The following is a 14,021-nucleotide window of genomic DNA, read 5'->3' on the forward strand; positions in this document are numbered from 1 at the left end:
TAACAGCGCGTGGTGGACACATGCCGCAAAGGAAGGAGCATCCAGAAGGTGGGAGGCGCATGGGTGTATTTTATTGGGCATAATTGTATTTTTAAAAAATATATATTTTATTGATTTTTTTACAGAGAGGAAGAGAGGGATAGAGTTAGAAACAACGATCAGCTGCCTCTTGCACACCCCCTTTTGGGGACGTGCCCACAAACAAATACATGCCCTTGACCGGAATCAAACCTGGGACCTTTCAGTCCAAAGGCCGATGCTATATCCACTGAACCAAACTGGTTTCGGCCATAATTGTAATTTATTGGGCAAATTATAGAACGTGGACTCTGAAGCCAAAGTGAGGATGAATGATGATGAAGTCAATAGAAAGTGTGACAAAAACTCAGCAACGCATTAGAAGGGAACCGTTTCAAGTGGGGAAAGAAATGGTTGATGATCCAAGTCAACGATGAGGAGTGATCAAACGGGGAAAAGGACTGGAGTTTTGACATGAAATCCAGACATATAACACCTACATCATGGATCTAAACATGACAACCTGGTAATAAGGTGTCATGATTCAAATGGTTGAGGTTTGGCCACAAAGCCAGAAGCTTTATGTGCTCTGGTATCTTCCAGTTCAGTTGTGGGGAAGAGATAGAATTTTTCTTTAATTTGGCAACTCTAAAAATGTACGTGAAATGGCCGAACAAAATCATTAATTTGAAAGAAACTTTAAAAAAAATATATATATATTTTATTAATTTTTGACAGAGAGGAAGGGAGAGGGATAGAGAGCTATAAATATCAATGAGAGAGAAACATCGACCAGCTGCCCGCTACACACCTCCTAACGGGGATGTGCCCGCAACCAATGTACATGCCCTTGACCGGAATCGAACCTGGGACCCCTTAGTCCACAGACTGACGCTCTATCCACTGAGCCAAACCGGTTTCGGTTTGAAAGAAGCTTTTATAAACTCAATAAAATGTTATCAGCCTTGCTGGAGAAAAGAATTATCAATGTGTTTCCTGTGAAAAATGACCTTCAACCTTATTGTTGAGGTAGAGTAGATGAAGCCAAAATATGTAAATTTTATAGAGTTGTGTTTGCAGCATATGTGTGTGTGTGTGTGTGTGTGTGTGTGTGTGTATGTGTGTGTGTTTGGGGGGGGTCTGGATTTTTAAAATATTTGTGGAAGGTTTTTTAATTTAAAAATTGTAATTGGTGCCATTCCAGATAAATATTGATTTTATTTCTAATTTTGCAGTCGTTTTAAGCACATCCTCAAACCGTTTAAGCTTCAGGCTTGACAATTCCTGACTGTCCCTTGCGTCAATCCTTGGACATAATGTAGAGCAGAAAAAGCGACTTTCAAAAAAATGCATTCTGTTAAAAAACATGTGAAGCTTAATATACTGCTTGCAACGTCGACACAGATGTGAAATCAGGAGGCCCGGGGGCTCAGGAGCCAGATGAAGGGCTGCTTTCCGTGGGCCCGGGCACTTTCCGCCTTCATTGGCGCTTTCCTTAGAAACAACAAAAATCGTATTTTATGGCCGATTGTTAAAAATACAGGCACATAACTAACATTCGGCTGTTTCTGGATTTGCATGTCTCCAGGGAAGGCCCTCTCGGCACTCAGGACAGTACTGCTGCCCACCCTGGCTAGCAGCTGGGCGCTTCGTAACCTCCCATCTGCTGCCACGAATGGTGTCAGGACACGCGAGAAAACGCTCATCGAGGCAAACAGGTTCAGGAGGCTCATCTCTCGCCACCTCATCTTTTTAAAAGTTTATTATCGACAGCCATCCAGGTATGTCTTTTCCAGAGCCTTCCACAGACATCCCATCAGAATGCATTCCTGTTGGGAGCAGTTTCCTAACGCTCTCCTTTGAACACATCTACGGAATACGGCCCCACTCTTCCCCGGAGTGGAAACGCCTAGAAGCCGGGAGAATGGTTTTCGCCTCGTGCTCTCAGGTCAAGGGCCATCCTGGCACATTAGCATAACGGTCACCACGTTAGTATAACGGTCGTCAGATTAGCATAACGGTTGTCAGATTAGCATAACGGTCGTCAGATTAGCATAACGGTCATCCCATTGGCTAAACGGCAGTCAGATTAGCATAACGGTCATCCCATTGGCAAAACGGCCGTCAGATTAGCATAACGGTCATCTCAGCCACGCCCCCTCACTGGAACCTTTTCTCCCAGTCCTCAGCTGCCCACTCCTCAGTCTTCGCTTGAGGTTCGCCCTGGTAAGACCGTCGCCACACCTGCCCCAGAGGCCCTTTCCTTCGCAGCACTGGTCAGTACTGGTCATTGTTTGTTTCTTCTGCCTCGTTAGGGTGAAAGCCAGGGGCAGCTCCTCGGCAGCCATCTCCGTAGCAGGTGTTCAAAAACACGCGTGGGGCCTTCTGTTTGCGGTTGTCCTGTGGTACTCGTATTGTGTGTCTGCGGTCCTTTAGTGTATCCTGCCACCGAAATACAAAGTTTACGGACTCCCCGAATTTGCAGAACTTAATGCGTCCTTTTTCTGTCATCCAGAGGATATCTTTTCCTTCAAACGCACGCTGATTGCAGAGTAGGTCTTTAACGGAAACAGAAACAAGGGGGGAAACTCCTTCGAGGCCCGCGGCCTGCGGTCCGGCCTCCCGCAGCACCTGAGGCGTCGGGGACGGAGAAGGACTGCGGAAGCTCAAAGGTAGGCGCCGGTCCGCCGGGCCCTGGGGAGGCGCGCCGCGTCCTCCCGGCGAGAAGCCGTGGGCAGGGCCGCGTGCCCTCCTCTGGGCTAGCTCCGCCCCCACTGCGCGGGCGCTCCCGATTGGTCGGCCCCGCGGCCCGGAAGTGACGCCAGCGCTAGGTATCGGTGTCGCTGGGCCAAGCACGGCGCGGCTCTCCCCACGCTCCGCCCCTCACGCTCCCCACGCCCCGCCCCTCACGCACCAAAACACAGCGGCGGCGGGGGCGGGGCTTGCGGCCGGCGGGCGGCGCGCTGGGGCCGGACCTCCGCTCGCCGCGCCGGTGGGTTGGGTTGGCTGGCGGGGTGCAGCCGGCACTTCCGCCTTCGCCAGCCTGTGGCGCGGAGGTATGGAGGTGGGCTAGCGGCCCGGCGAGGCCTGGCGAGGTGAGGAGAGCGGCGGCTCGGAGGAGGGTCGCACACGTGGGCAGGTGCGCGGCGGGTGCGCGCGGGGCCGGTGGGCTAACGGGGGGAGGGGCGGCGGGGGGAGGGGCGGCGCGAGCGCGGCGGCTGGAGGAGGGTCGCGGCGCCGCTGGCGGAAGCGCCCCCGTGGTGTCCGGGGGATAGTCCCCCGCCGTCTCCCGCACCCCGGGGTCCCGGGCGCTGGGACCGCCTTCTCCGCCCCTTTCCCGCGTCTACAGGGCGGAATCGCCTGGGCATCGCGTAGTGCCCTCCGGGGTGCAAGGGAGAGGGTCCAGCTGCAGAAAGTCTCGGTCCTCTGGGCGCCCTCTTTTCTCCTGCCCCGGAGCCTCTCCCGTCGGAGGGTGCTTCTCTCCAGTGGCTCCTGCTCCACCTGTTGTTAAATTGGCAGTAGAGGAGCCGTGCCTGCCCAGCGCACTTCCCGTGCGAAAGGTTGGCGTGGTCCCGAGGGGAGCAGGTACGAGGCTTGAAGGGAAAAGAACCCTTGGGTTAGAAGGAAGAGTTTGACGTTTAAAGGGAGAGATGAGTTAGAGATGACGATCCCAGGGCTGTCATACCTGCGTTTGCTCGGTTGGGGGACTTCTGACAGACTGCCAGCTGTTCCGAGTGGGGCCGGCCCCAGTGAAAGGAGTCCCCCGCCCCGCCCCGCCGAGTCAGAATCGCAGTTGCATCATTTCTGCAGTATTTGTGTGCCCACAGGCTAGGGGTCTGATCTGTGAGCGAGCTTTTTCATCAAAGGTCACTTCTGGACCCCCTTCACAGGATTGATGTGAAAGTCGGTTTTTTACTTTTTCTTTATTTCAGAAATGTGCTTTTGAGACCAGAGGCTGGGTATATCTGAAAGAAAATCCTCACCCGGGAATCTCAACGGAGAGGCTCACATCTCTGTAAGCCATTAGACCAGGTATTATTTTTTCAGTTTTTCAGTCACCTAATATGTGCCCAAAGGAAAAGGCACATACAGAAGAGTCCTTGCCCTGCAGATTCAGAACTGCTGAGAATAACAGCTCAGCCCAGCGTGGAAGTGAAGTGCTAGAAACATACCAAGGCCTGAGATGATGGAGAAGGGAGAGTGTGGGTCAGACAGCCCCAGACAGGACGGCACTCAGGGATGGGTTGGTTGCACATGGATAGTTCTCAGATCTGGCTTTCCTTCAAAAATCACTGATGGAATTCTTTGAAAAAATTTAAATCTGAATTTTATCAGTAGTATCATCCCCCCACCCCCTCATTTTTAGTTTCTTTGATGAATTTGATGTACTTTCGGGGTTCAGAACCAGGGAAGAGGGTGAAGGGTGGGTGCTCAAGGCAGATGGATGAGCTTCACAGGGGCAGGGAATGCCGAACACCAGGAGGCGTTTTCGGGAGAGCAGGTGAGGGTTCGGCACGGCGGGAGATGATGCTGAAGCCAGATCAGGCAGGGCCTTATGTGCTGAGTTCCGAAGTGTGAGGTGGATCCCAAGACTTCAAATGACTTCCTCTGGAGGAGTCATTTATGCTTTCAAAGTCCGGCTGTCTTCTTGCCCTTTGGCAGCGTTTGGTGGTGGATCAAAACAAGAGAAGAATCCCATTTAGGCCTCTTCTATAATCCAGAGAAATAACGAGGACGTGCCGAGACCGGTTTGGCTCAATGGATAGAGTGTTGGCTTGGGGACTGAAGGGACCCGGGTTCGATTCCCGTCAAGGGCATGTACCTTGGTTGTGGGCATATCCCCAGTAGGGGGTGTGCAAGAGGCAGCTGATTGATGACTCTCTCATTGATGTTTCTAGCTCACGCTCTCCCTTCCTCTCTGTACAAAATCAATAAAACATATTAAAAAAAAATAATGAGGACGTGTTTAAGGTAGGCAGTGCAGTCTCTCGGGGAGCAAAGGTCAGATGTAACTGAGGAGGTGGACTCTTTGGAACCCCGACAGGTGGGGGCTCAGGGAGAGGACAGGGTCATCCCCAGGTTAGTGGTTTGAAAACTAAAGGGTGGTGATGCCGTGAATATAGGAAACGCCGTATTTAAGGGAAGGACTTTGTTCTTGTTCTGTTTACTTTGAGGTGCCTGGCCGGTGAGTAGAGATCACTGTGCAGTGGGATATTGACTATCTTTGTGGACTTCTAGGCTAGGCAGGCATTTATTGAATAGCTGAATTATAGTGAAGCATTGCATTAAGAGTTTTAACGTACGTTCTCAGTCTTTGGGAAACTTCAAAATAGGGTAGCTGAGGCTGTGGTTTGAGTTGGGTCACCCAGAAGGAGGATACTAAATGAGGTTCCAGTCCTGAGGGCCACCCCTGGAAACGGAAGCTTACAGAGGCAGAATGAGGAGGAGATTGTGAGGGAGACTGAGAAGAACTGAAAGGAGAATTGTGTTGTCTTAGCTAACGAATCCATGGCCAGTATTTTCTTTTGCACATTTAAGAATTTAATCTGCATAAGAAACATTGTCCACCTTCTTTTTTTAAATTTAATTTTTAAACATTGGATTTATTGGGATGATATTTGTTAAAACTATACAAATTTCAAGTGGACAACTCAGTAACACATCCTCTGCACACTGCATCGTGGGCTCACCACCCAAAGGACAGTCCCCTTCCCTCCCCGTTCATCCCACTTTGCCTGCTTCCCACCCGTCCCCAGCATTGGCATATGCTTTAGAGTGCAGAACCTGCTGGGTTTGGTAGAACAGATTCTGAAGGGCTTCCCTGAAAACAGTTAGTCAAAGTAAGGGTAGAAACCAGAGTGCAGAGGAGCTGAAGAAATGAATCTAGGTGATTTCCCCCCCAAGAAGTGTAGGTGGGAAAGAGAAGAAGGTGATTGTTATTTGAAGACTCTGGCTAGCTAATGTGAGAGATGATGTCCCCAGAGTAAATCTGTGGAAAATTCCAGCTACGCCTCTGGTGTGTGATGGATACATCACTGTACAGTATGACATCAGCTCTTTTTGATGCTTGGGGAGTGGTTTTTCTGTCCTATCACTTGATTCTATGGTTCAGCAATGGTTCCAAGCAGTTAAAAAATACCATGAAATTAACACAACATACTTTCAGAAGAACCGAGTTGGGCAAAAACTTGACAGGATTCATGATCTACCCTGGGAATTGATCATATGTCCTATTCAGAATTTGCTGGGCTTCCTATCAGGACAGTGATGATTCACATTTGGGGATGTTAATGAAAAAAACACACACACACACATTGAAACCTATAAAGAATTTCTGTGAGTTTGAGCCAAACTGTCAACATATGCCGGGAAGCAGAACCTCTCTCATTGATGTTTCTGACTCTCTGTCCCTCTCCCTGCCTCTCCGAAAAAATGAGTTGAGATAATGCTCCAGAGAATGGCAGATTACATCTGTATTTATTCATTGCAGTCAAAGGGAAGGGACGTAGGTGAGTTACATGAACTTCATTGGTGATAGATTAGGGAGGTGGGACAGAGCGAAGCGGGGAAACATCTGGGATAGGATAAAAGGTGAAATGATGGATGTGTGCTTCTCTTACAAAGATGTGTACAGGATGCTTTAATGCAATTAACAGTTGACAATTAACTTGATAACAATAACAATGAGGGGATATCCCTGCGCCTTTTGTTGTGCCCTGAGGGATCCAGGGGAAAAAAGGAAGTTATAAGTTACCGGGACATCTCACTGACTAGTTATCTTAGAGGCAAAAAGGCAAATGGGCTCAGGAAAGATCTGCGGTGATCATTGTCAGGGAAAATATCGGCCTAGGACTTGACTACCCACTATAACCTGTTTGTAGTTAAATATTTAATTTTCAAACCATCTTTTGTGGTTAGTTTAGGTTTCTGAGTTCGAAAGACTGCCAAGCAGGCCGCCCCTGAGCTTGTCAGGTTAGTATGTGGCTCCTTTCGTCCTCAGTGACATAACAACACACATGACAGCTGAGAGGAAGCACAGAAGTGTGTCTCTCTCTTATCTTTTTTTTTTTTAATATATTTTATTGATTTTATACAGAGAGGAAAGGAGAGAGATAGAGAGTTAGAAACATCGATGAGAGTCATCGATAAGCTGCCTCTTGCACACCCCCTACTGGGGATATGCCCACAACCAAGGTACATGCCCTTGACTGGAATCGAACCTGGGACCCTTCAGTCCCCAAGCCGACGCTCTATCCATTGAGCCAAACCGGTTTCGGCAGAAGCGTGTCTCTCTTGTTGACGTGTCCTGCAGCACCGTTCTCCGTGTGTTGTAGATCCCGTGGTGCTTATCTCTTACATGGGAGTAACGCCCATGTACTTGGAGAAAAGGCCTACTTTTTAAAAATATATATTGATTCTTTACCGAGAGGAAGGGAGAGGGATAGAGAGAAACATCGATGAGAAACACCAATCAGCCGCCTCCTGCACACCCCCCACTGGGGATGTGCCCGCAACCTAGGTACAAGCCCCTGATCGGAATCGAACCTGGGACCCTTCAGTCTGAAGGCCGATGCTCCATCCACTGAGCCAAACCGGCTTTGGCAAGGCCTGCTTTTGAGTGTGGAAGTAGCCTAGCTCTGAGTGGGGGAATAAAGAGCAGACTCCATAATTTTCTTAATGGAAGGGTCGTTTTACTGACTGCTCTGTTAACATGTGACAAAGTTAGTGTTTTACTTCATTCACTTTTTTCCAAGTTCCAGTTTTCCCTGTCCAGTCATGCTCAAAAAAATGTTTGAGAACCCTCTTAAGTTTCAGTTTCTGTTCTTGAATCTGAATTCACGCTGCATGTTGAATTAGATCACCAGAAAAATAGCTTCTGCAGATTTTCAACTTCCTGGTGGTCTGATGCCTTTCAGATACAAGGAACTCTGCTTTAAAGAAAATGATTTAAATTCTGCAGAAACTAATGCTGTTCAGTGTTACTGTTGTCCCTAGTTCGCAGCCCCCTTGACAGATGTGGGCACTAATCACATGGAAGGGATTAGGATCAGTGCCAGGGCAGGGCGTGGCTCCGGCTGAGCTGCATACTTTCTCTGTTTTTCAAATGACGACTGTACGACTCCTCATGGGATCTTTTTGCTCAGCTTTTCAGGAAGCTCCTAGTTTAGGATTTAGTGAAATTAAATTTCTTTTAAAGAAGTTTGGATTGCTATCTCTTTTTAAATCTTTTAAAATGTCCTTTTTTTATATGTAATACTTAAATATTAAAAGCTGCCCTGAATTATTTTTAGGAGCATGAAGTAAGTACACAATTAATACTTAATAAATTCAAAAAATTTCTAAGACAAATAGATGTATTTGATTATAAGTACACATGTATGTATAAATCTTTAATCATGGATTATTATGTTGTAGGTCTCTCAGAGAGAACAAAGGGTAAAATATGTAACTGCAGCAGTGTTTGACTCTATTCTGGGCAGTGAGAAAGCCTGAAGTCATTTTCAAGGTCCACCATTTCTTTTCAATTGGGTCAAGTTTCTAGCTTTCTAAATGTCCATTTCCCGGCTAATGAAAAGAAAATAGGTTTCCACTGAGTCTCCTATCTCAGTGGTCGGCAAACTCATCAGTCCACAGAGCCAAATATCAACAGTACGACGATTGAAATGCCTCTGAGAGCCACATTTTTTAAACTTAAGCTTCATCTAACACCACTTCTTCAAAATAGGCTCGCCCAGGCCGTGGTATTTTGTGGAAGAGCCACACTCAAGGGGCCAAAGAGCCGCAAGTGGCTCGCGAGCCACAGTTTGCCGAACACTGTCCTATCTCCCTACTCCAGGACTTTTGTGAGGATCAAATGAGATGAGGCATGAGAAAACGCTTCACAGACATTTGATCAAAGTATGAATAGTTTGCACCTGGCTATAAAGCAAGTCATATTCCTGGGCTGAAGAAACTGTAAGGAAGCTAGTTGCTAAGGAGAGGATGTGACATCATTACCCAGACTGCCGGACACAGCATCTTAGTCCTGTATATATGTAGATGACATAGTTTTGAGCCTTTTTAATAGCACACCTGTATTGCCTTATGATGTTTACAACTAACAAAGTGCTTTCATTTTATTATATTTTTCATGTGTCAAAGGAGGTTTTGAGGAGTGGGCTCAGATTTGAGTTAGTCCATTATTGACAGCTGGCCAGGAGGTGGTCTCAATGTGGTTGAGGTACGTTCTCAGTTGAGGGTGATGGTCGTTTGAGGAAGTGTACCATTCTTCACACAGAACAGGCCTGAAGTGTTATTTTGTTTATCTTTAGTCTTTGTTTGTTTCCTAGATCCAGGAGCAGAATGAGCACATGCTGCTGGTGTACGCCAGGTGGCATTTCCGCCGTTGAGTTCCTACGGCGCTATGCATTCCGGACCCGGGCCAGTGAATTCCGGACGGCAGATGATGACCTCTGCTTCTGCTTAGAGTGTGTGATTGAGTATCACAGAGCAAGGGACGAGCTGCCATTCTTGCATGAGGTAAGTTACATTACAGGGGAATGTTTTTCGGAGCTTGAGAACTAGGAAGAGAATAAATTTGAACTCTATTTTTTTTATTTTATTTAAAAAAATATATATTTTATTGACTTTTTACAGAGAGGAAGAGAGAGGGATAGAGAGTTAGAAACATCGATGAGAGAATCATCGATCAGCTGCCTCTTGCACAGCCCCAACTGGGGATGTGCCCACAACCAGGGTACATGCCCCTGACTGGAATTGAACCTGGGACCTTTCAGTCCACAGGCCGACGCTCTATCCACTGTGCCATAACGGTTTCGGCAAATTTGAACTCTTTAGAAGCATCCAGGGAACTGATAGTTTAAACTTTAAAGGCTGATATATACCTCTAGTACCTAATTTATTCCCTGCTATATAGTAGGTGCTGAATCAGTGGCCATTAACTGATGGAATTGAATTGAAACCTAAAACAGAATTATATGACCTCTCACTTTTAGTCATCCTAGTTGCTATGCCATGCATTAGCCACCAGGGGGCAGACGCTCAAAGTAGGAGCTGCCCCCTGGTGGTAAGTACTCTTCCACAGGGGGAGCACCGCTCAGCCAGAAGCTGGGCTCATGGCTGGTGAGTGCAGCAGCGGTGCTGGGAGCCTCTCCCAGTATTACAAATTCATGTGAATGGCTTGGGCTGTTTTTATTGATTTTTTTTTTCTCTTTTCATTTATTTATTTATTTATTTATTTATTTATTTTATTTTTTAATATATTTTATTGATTTTTTTACAGAGAGGAAGAGAGAGGGATAGAGAGTTAGAAACATCAATGAGAGAGAATCATCGATCATCTGCCTCTTGCACACTCCCTATCGGAGATGTGCCTGCAACCAATGTACATGCCCTTGACCAGAATCGAACCCGGGACCCTTCAGTCCGCAGACCGACGCTCTAGCCACTGAGCCAAACCGGTTTTGGTGTAACACTGTCATTTAAAAAAGTAGCTTTGAATATTTGGTTTATCACATTTATGTGGTGAAAATTAGACACTGCCCTGGCTTCTGTGGCTCAGTGGTTGAGTGTTGTCCCAGGCACCCAGAGGGCACAGGCTCAGTTCCTGGTCGGGCATATGCCCAGATTGCAGGCTTGAGCCCCAGTAGGGGGTAATTGATGTTTCTCTCTCTTTCTCTTTTTCTAAAATAATAAAAACGTATTTTAAAAAATAAAATGCAGACCATAGAGATGATATATGGAGAGGAGGAAGTACGGTTCTTAGTTGGGGCATGTGCCAGGCTTGTGGACTTGATCCCCAGTGTGGGACATACAGGAGGAAGCTGATCAGTGATTCTCTCTCATCATTGATGTTTCTGTCTCTCTGTCTTCCTTCTTCTCTGAAATCAATAATATATTTTAAAAAATGATAGCAAAGGAATAACAAAAAATAATATTTGTAAGCAAATGTTGGTTAGAAGTATTTTAAAATTAACAGCGTGTTAATTTTCACATATGACATATGGACTGGAAATTTTATTTTTTTTTATTTTTTTTATTTTATTTATTTATTTTTTTAAAATATATTTTATTGATTTTTTACAGAGAGGAAGGGAGAGAGATAGAGAGCTAGAAACGTCGATGAGAGAGAAACATTGACCAGCTGCCTCTTGCACACCCCCTACTGGGAATGTGCCCGCAACCAAGGTACATGCCCTTGACCGGAATCGAACCCGGGACCTTTCAGTCCACAGACCGATGCTCTACCACTGAGCCAAACCGGTTTCGGCTGGACTGGAAATTTTAACTGTTAAATCTAAAGTCTTTTAAATTGAGGTCTGCAAAATCAAGGGTTTACTGTGCTCATTCATGTATCATAAATGTGGCCGTGGTTAGTGACTATTTTCTTCAAATATGTGATATCTACTTTATTTATTTATTTATTTTTTACATTAAATACTAAACACAGATTTGGCTTCCTTTCTTTTTTCTTTACATATTTCTTTATTGATTTCAGAGAAGATGGGAGAGGGAGAGAGAGAAACATCAGTGATGAGAGAATCATTGGTTGGCTGCCTCCTACTGGAGATTGAGCCTGCAGCTCTGGCCTGTGCCTTGGGCTAGAATCGAACTTGGGACCCTGCACTCCACAGCCTGATGCTCTATCCATTGACCCAAACAAGCAAGGGCTGTGATGTCTCCTTTAAAATTCTGCATCTTGAACCAAAAGATAGATATAGAGACAGTAAAGCAACAGGCAGACTTTCAAATTATAGCAGGGAGGGTAGGGAGATCTGGGGGAGAAAATAGGTCAGCGGAAGGACTTGTATACATGCATATAAGTACAACCAATGGACACAAAACTTTGGGAGGGAGGGTATATATGGAAGGGGAGAGCAATGTTAAAATATGTACACAGATAATTTAATTAAAAAAATGTAAAAAAATAAAAATAAAAATAAAAAATTCTGCATCTTTATGCTTAGGAAAAGGCTTTTAGAAAGATCATGACATCCAGGATATTTTGTTGATAAGATATAAAGCACACTGCCCATTTTTCTTTTCCTGTAGGTTTTATGGGAATTAGAAACTTTACGCCTCATAAAACACTTTGAAAAATGTATGAGAGGAGAGATCGATGACGCTGAGGATGAACTATATATCATAGACAACAATGGAGACGCACAGCCGTTTGACTTCACTGGCCAAGACTTTGAAAATAAGCTTCGAGTTCCTCTTCTCGAAATCCTGAAATACCCTTACCTGCTCCTACATGAGCATGTCAGTGAGTATCTTGGGTGTTCCACAGGTTGTATCAGTTTTATTATATCAAGGATTATAAGAATTAAGTTTATTTATATGAAAATCTGTTTGTTAAACATATAATTAGGATATTTAATATTGTCCCCAACATTTTGTTTCCAAAGTTTCCAAACATAAAGTAAATTATGTAGTAAACACCATGCACACAACACAGATTCCATGGTAGCGAACATCTTGCTGTATTTGCTTTATTACGTGTTGTATTCATCTCTTCATTCCGTTCATTTTTTTGTGTGTTTTGTTTTGTTATTTTTATGGATTTTTAATGACAGAAAGAAAAAATATCTAAAACCGCAGCTTCTGGAAGAACCACTTGTTCTTGCTGGTCTTGTACCTCTCTTCAGGCTTGACTTTGGCCTCCCGTTTGGCCTTGCGTTTTAGAGCAGGGTGTCTGAAAACGTCCTTGTTGACACCAGTTTTGTCCAAGGGGATGTCCACAGAGTACCTGGTGGGCATGAGGTGACTGTAGTTATAAACTTTCACAAAAGACTGGATCTTTGACCTCTTGGCAGTTTTCTTCTTGCCCATGGCAGCTGTCACTTTTCGGGTGTAGCGGTCAATTCCAGCCACCAGAGCATGGCTGTAGGGGCAGTCCGAGGTGCCATCGTCAATAATGTTCTTTACGAAGACGGCTTTGTGTCTGGAGTAGCGTCCAGCCAGGACCAGCACCACCTTCCCGGGTTTCATAAACTTGCCCTTTCAAACGCAGCCACTCGGGCCTAGAGCAGAAAAGAAAGCATTCCGTTCATTCATTTTTATTCTTGTGTTTTTCTCAACCTTGGCACGATTGACTTTTTTTTTTTTTAATATATATTGATTTCAGAGAAGAAGGGAGAGGGAGAGAGAGAGAGAAACAGCAAGGATGAGAGAGAATCATGGATCAGCTGCCTTCTGCACTCTCCACACTGGGGATGGAGCCTGCAGCCCTGGCATGTTCTCTGACCAGGAGTTGAGCTGTGACAACCACTGAGCCATGCCAGCCGGCTGGCACTATTGACGTTTTAGGCTGGATTGTTCTTCATTGTGGGGACTGTCCTGTACACTGTAGGATGTGTACCAGCATCTCTGGCCTCCATCTGCTAGATGCTTTGGTACCCCACTCTCCCCGACCCCAGTTGGAAAACCAAAAACATCTCCAGAAAGTGCTCAGATGCCCCTTGGAAGTTGGGGGAAGGGCTGTGGAGAGGCAGAATCGTGCCTGTTAGGGAACCACTGGGCTGCAGTGGTTTTCAGTAATCACTATGGCATTGAATGTAATGGCTGCCTAGAGTTTGGTCATGTATGTTTGTATTTATTAATATGAATCTCTTAAAAGTAAAAGACATCTTTAGAGTCCAGTCAGGGATCATACATTACATTTGGCTCTTTTTTCTTAGATCTCTTTTAATCCAAGGGTCTGTTCACGCACACATGCCCACACCCTTTTTGTTGGTGTGACTCTTTTCGTCCTTAAGTGTCTTGTTGAGACTGGAGTTGCCCTATAGAATAATGCACATTATGGGTCTTTCTCATTGCTTTCTCATTGCTTTTTTAACTTATGTCAGTAAACTGGAAAGTTGATTTAAAGATTTGGTTAAATCTAAATACATTAGAAATAGATTTTTAAATTCCAACAAGTCATTTTTAGGATATTTATTAAAGAATACTGCATCCAGGAAAATATGTATGCTTGATATTATTTCACAACCAAACACAGCTTT

General features: G+C 45.4%; 2 protein-coding genes across 2 annotated transcripts in view; one reads left to right on the forward strand and one right to left on the reverse strand.

The window, feature by feature from the left end:
- Positions 1-2,972: 2,972 nt before the first annotated feature.
- Positions 2,973-14,021, forward strand: part of SETX (senataxin) — a 43,961-nt gene continuing 32,912 nt past the window's right edge. The window contains exons 1-4 of the mRNA XM_045575190.1: positions 2,973-3,113; positions 3,951-4,033; positions 9,348-9,537; positions 12,070-12,283. Coding sequence (XP_045431146.1) covers positions 9,361-9,537; positions 12,070-12,283 — 391 coding nt within the window. The 5' untranslated portion in view covers positions 2,973-3,113; positions 3,951-4,033; positions 9,348-9,360. The remainder of the gene's footprint in view (positions 3,114-3,950; positions 4,034-9,347; positions 9,538-12,069; positions 12,284-14,021) is intronic.
- LOC118708872 (60S ribosomal protein L27-like) lies at positions 12,571-13,059 on the reverse strand. The gene has a single exon (XM_036420390.2). It carries the CDS (start codon positions 13,006-13,008, stop codon positions 12,607-12,609), a length of 402 nt encoding a protein of 133 aa, XP_036276283.1. The 5' UTR covers positions 13,009-13,059; the 3' UTR covers positions 12,571-12,606.

Source organism: Pipistrellus kuhlii, unplaced genomic scaffold, assembly GCF_014108245.1.
Source record: "Pipistrellus kuhlii isolate mPipKuh1 unplaced genomic scaffold, mPipKuh1.p scaffold_m20_p_68, whole genome shotgun sequence".
Taxonomy (NCBI): Eukaryota; Metazoa; Chordata; class Mammalia; order Chiroptera; family Vespertilionidae; genus Pipistrellus; species Pipistrellus kuhlii.

Bases quoted from the DNA above. Each gene is read 5' to 3' on its own strand.
- LOC118708872 (XM_036420390.2), bottom strand. From the start codon at position 13,008: ATGAAACCCGGGAAGGTGGTGCTGGTCCTGGCTGGACGCTACTCCAGA.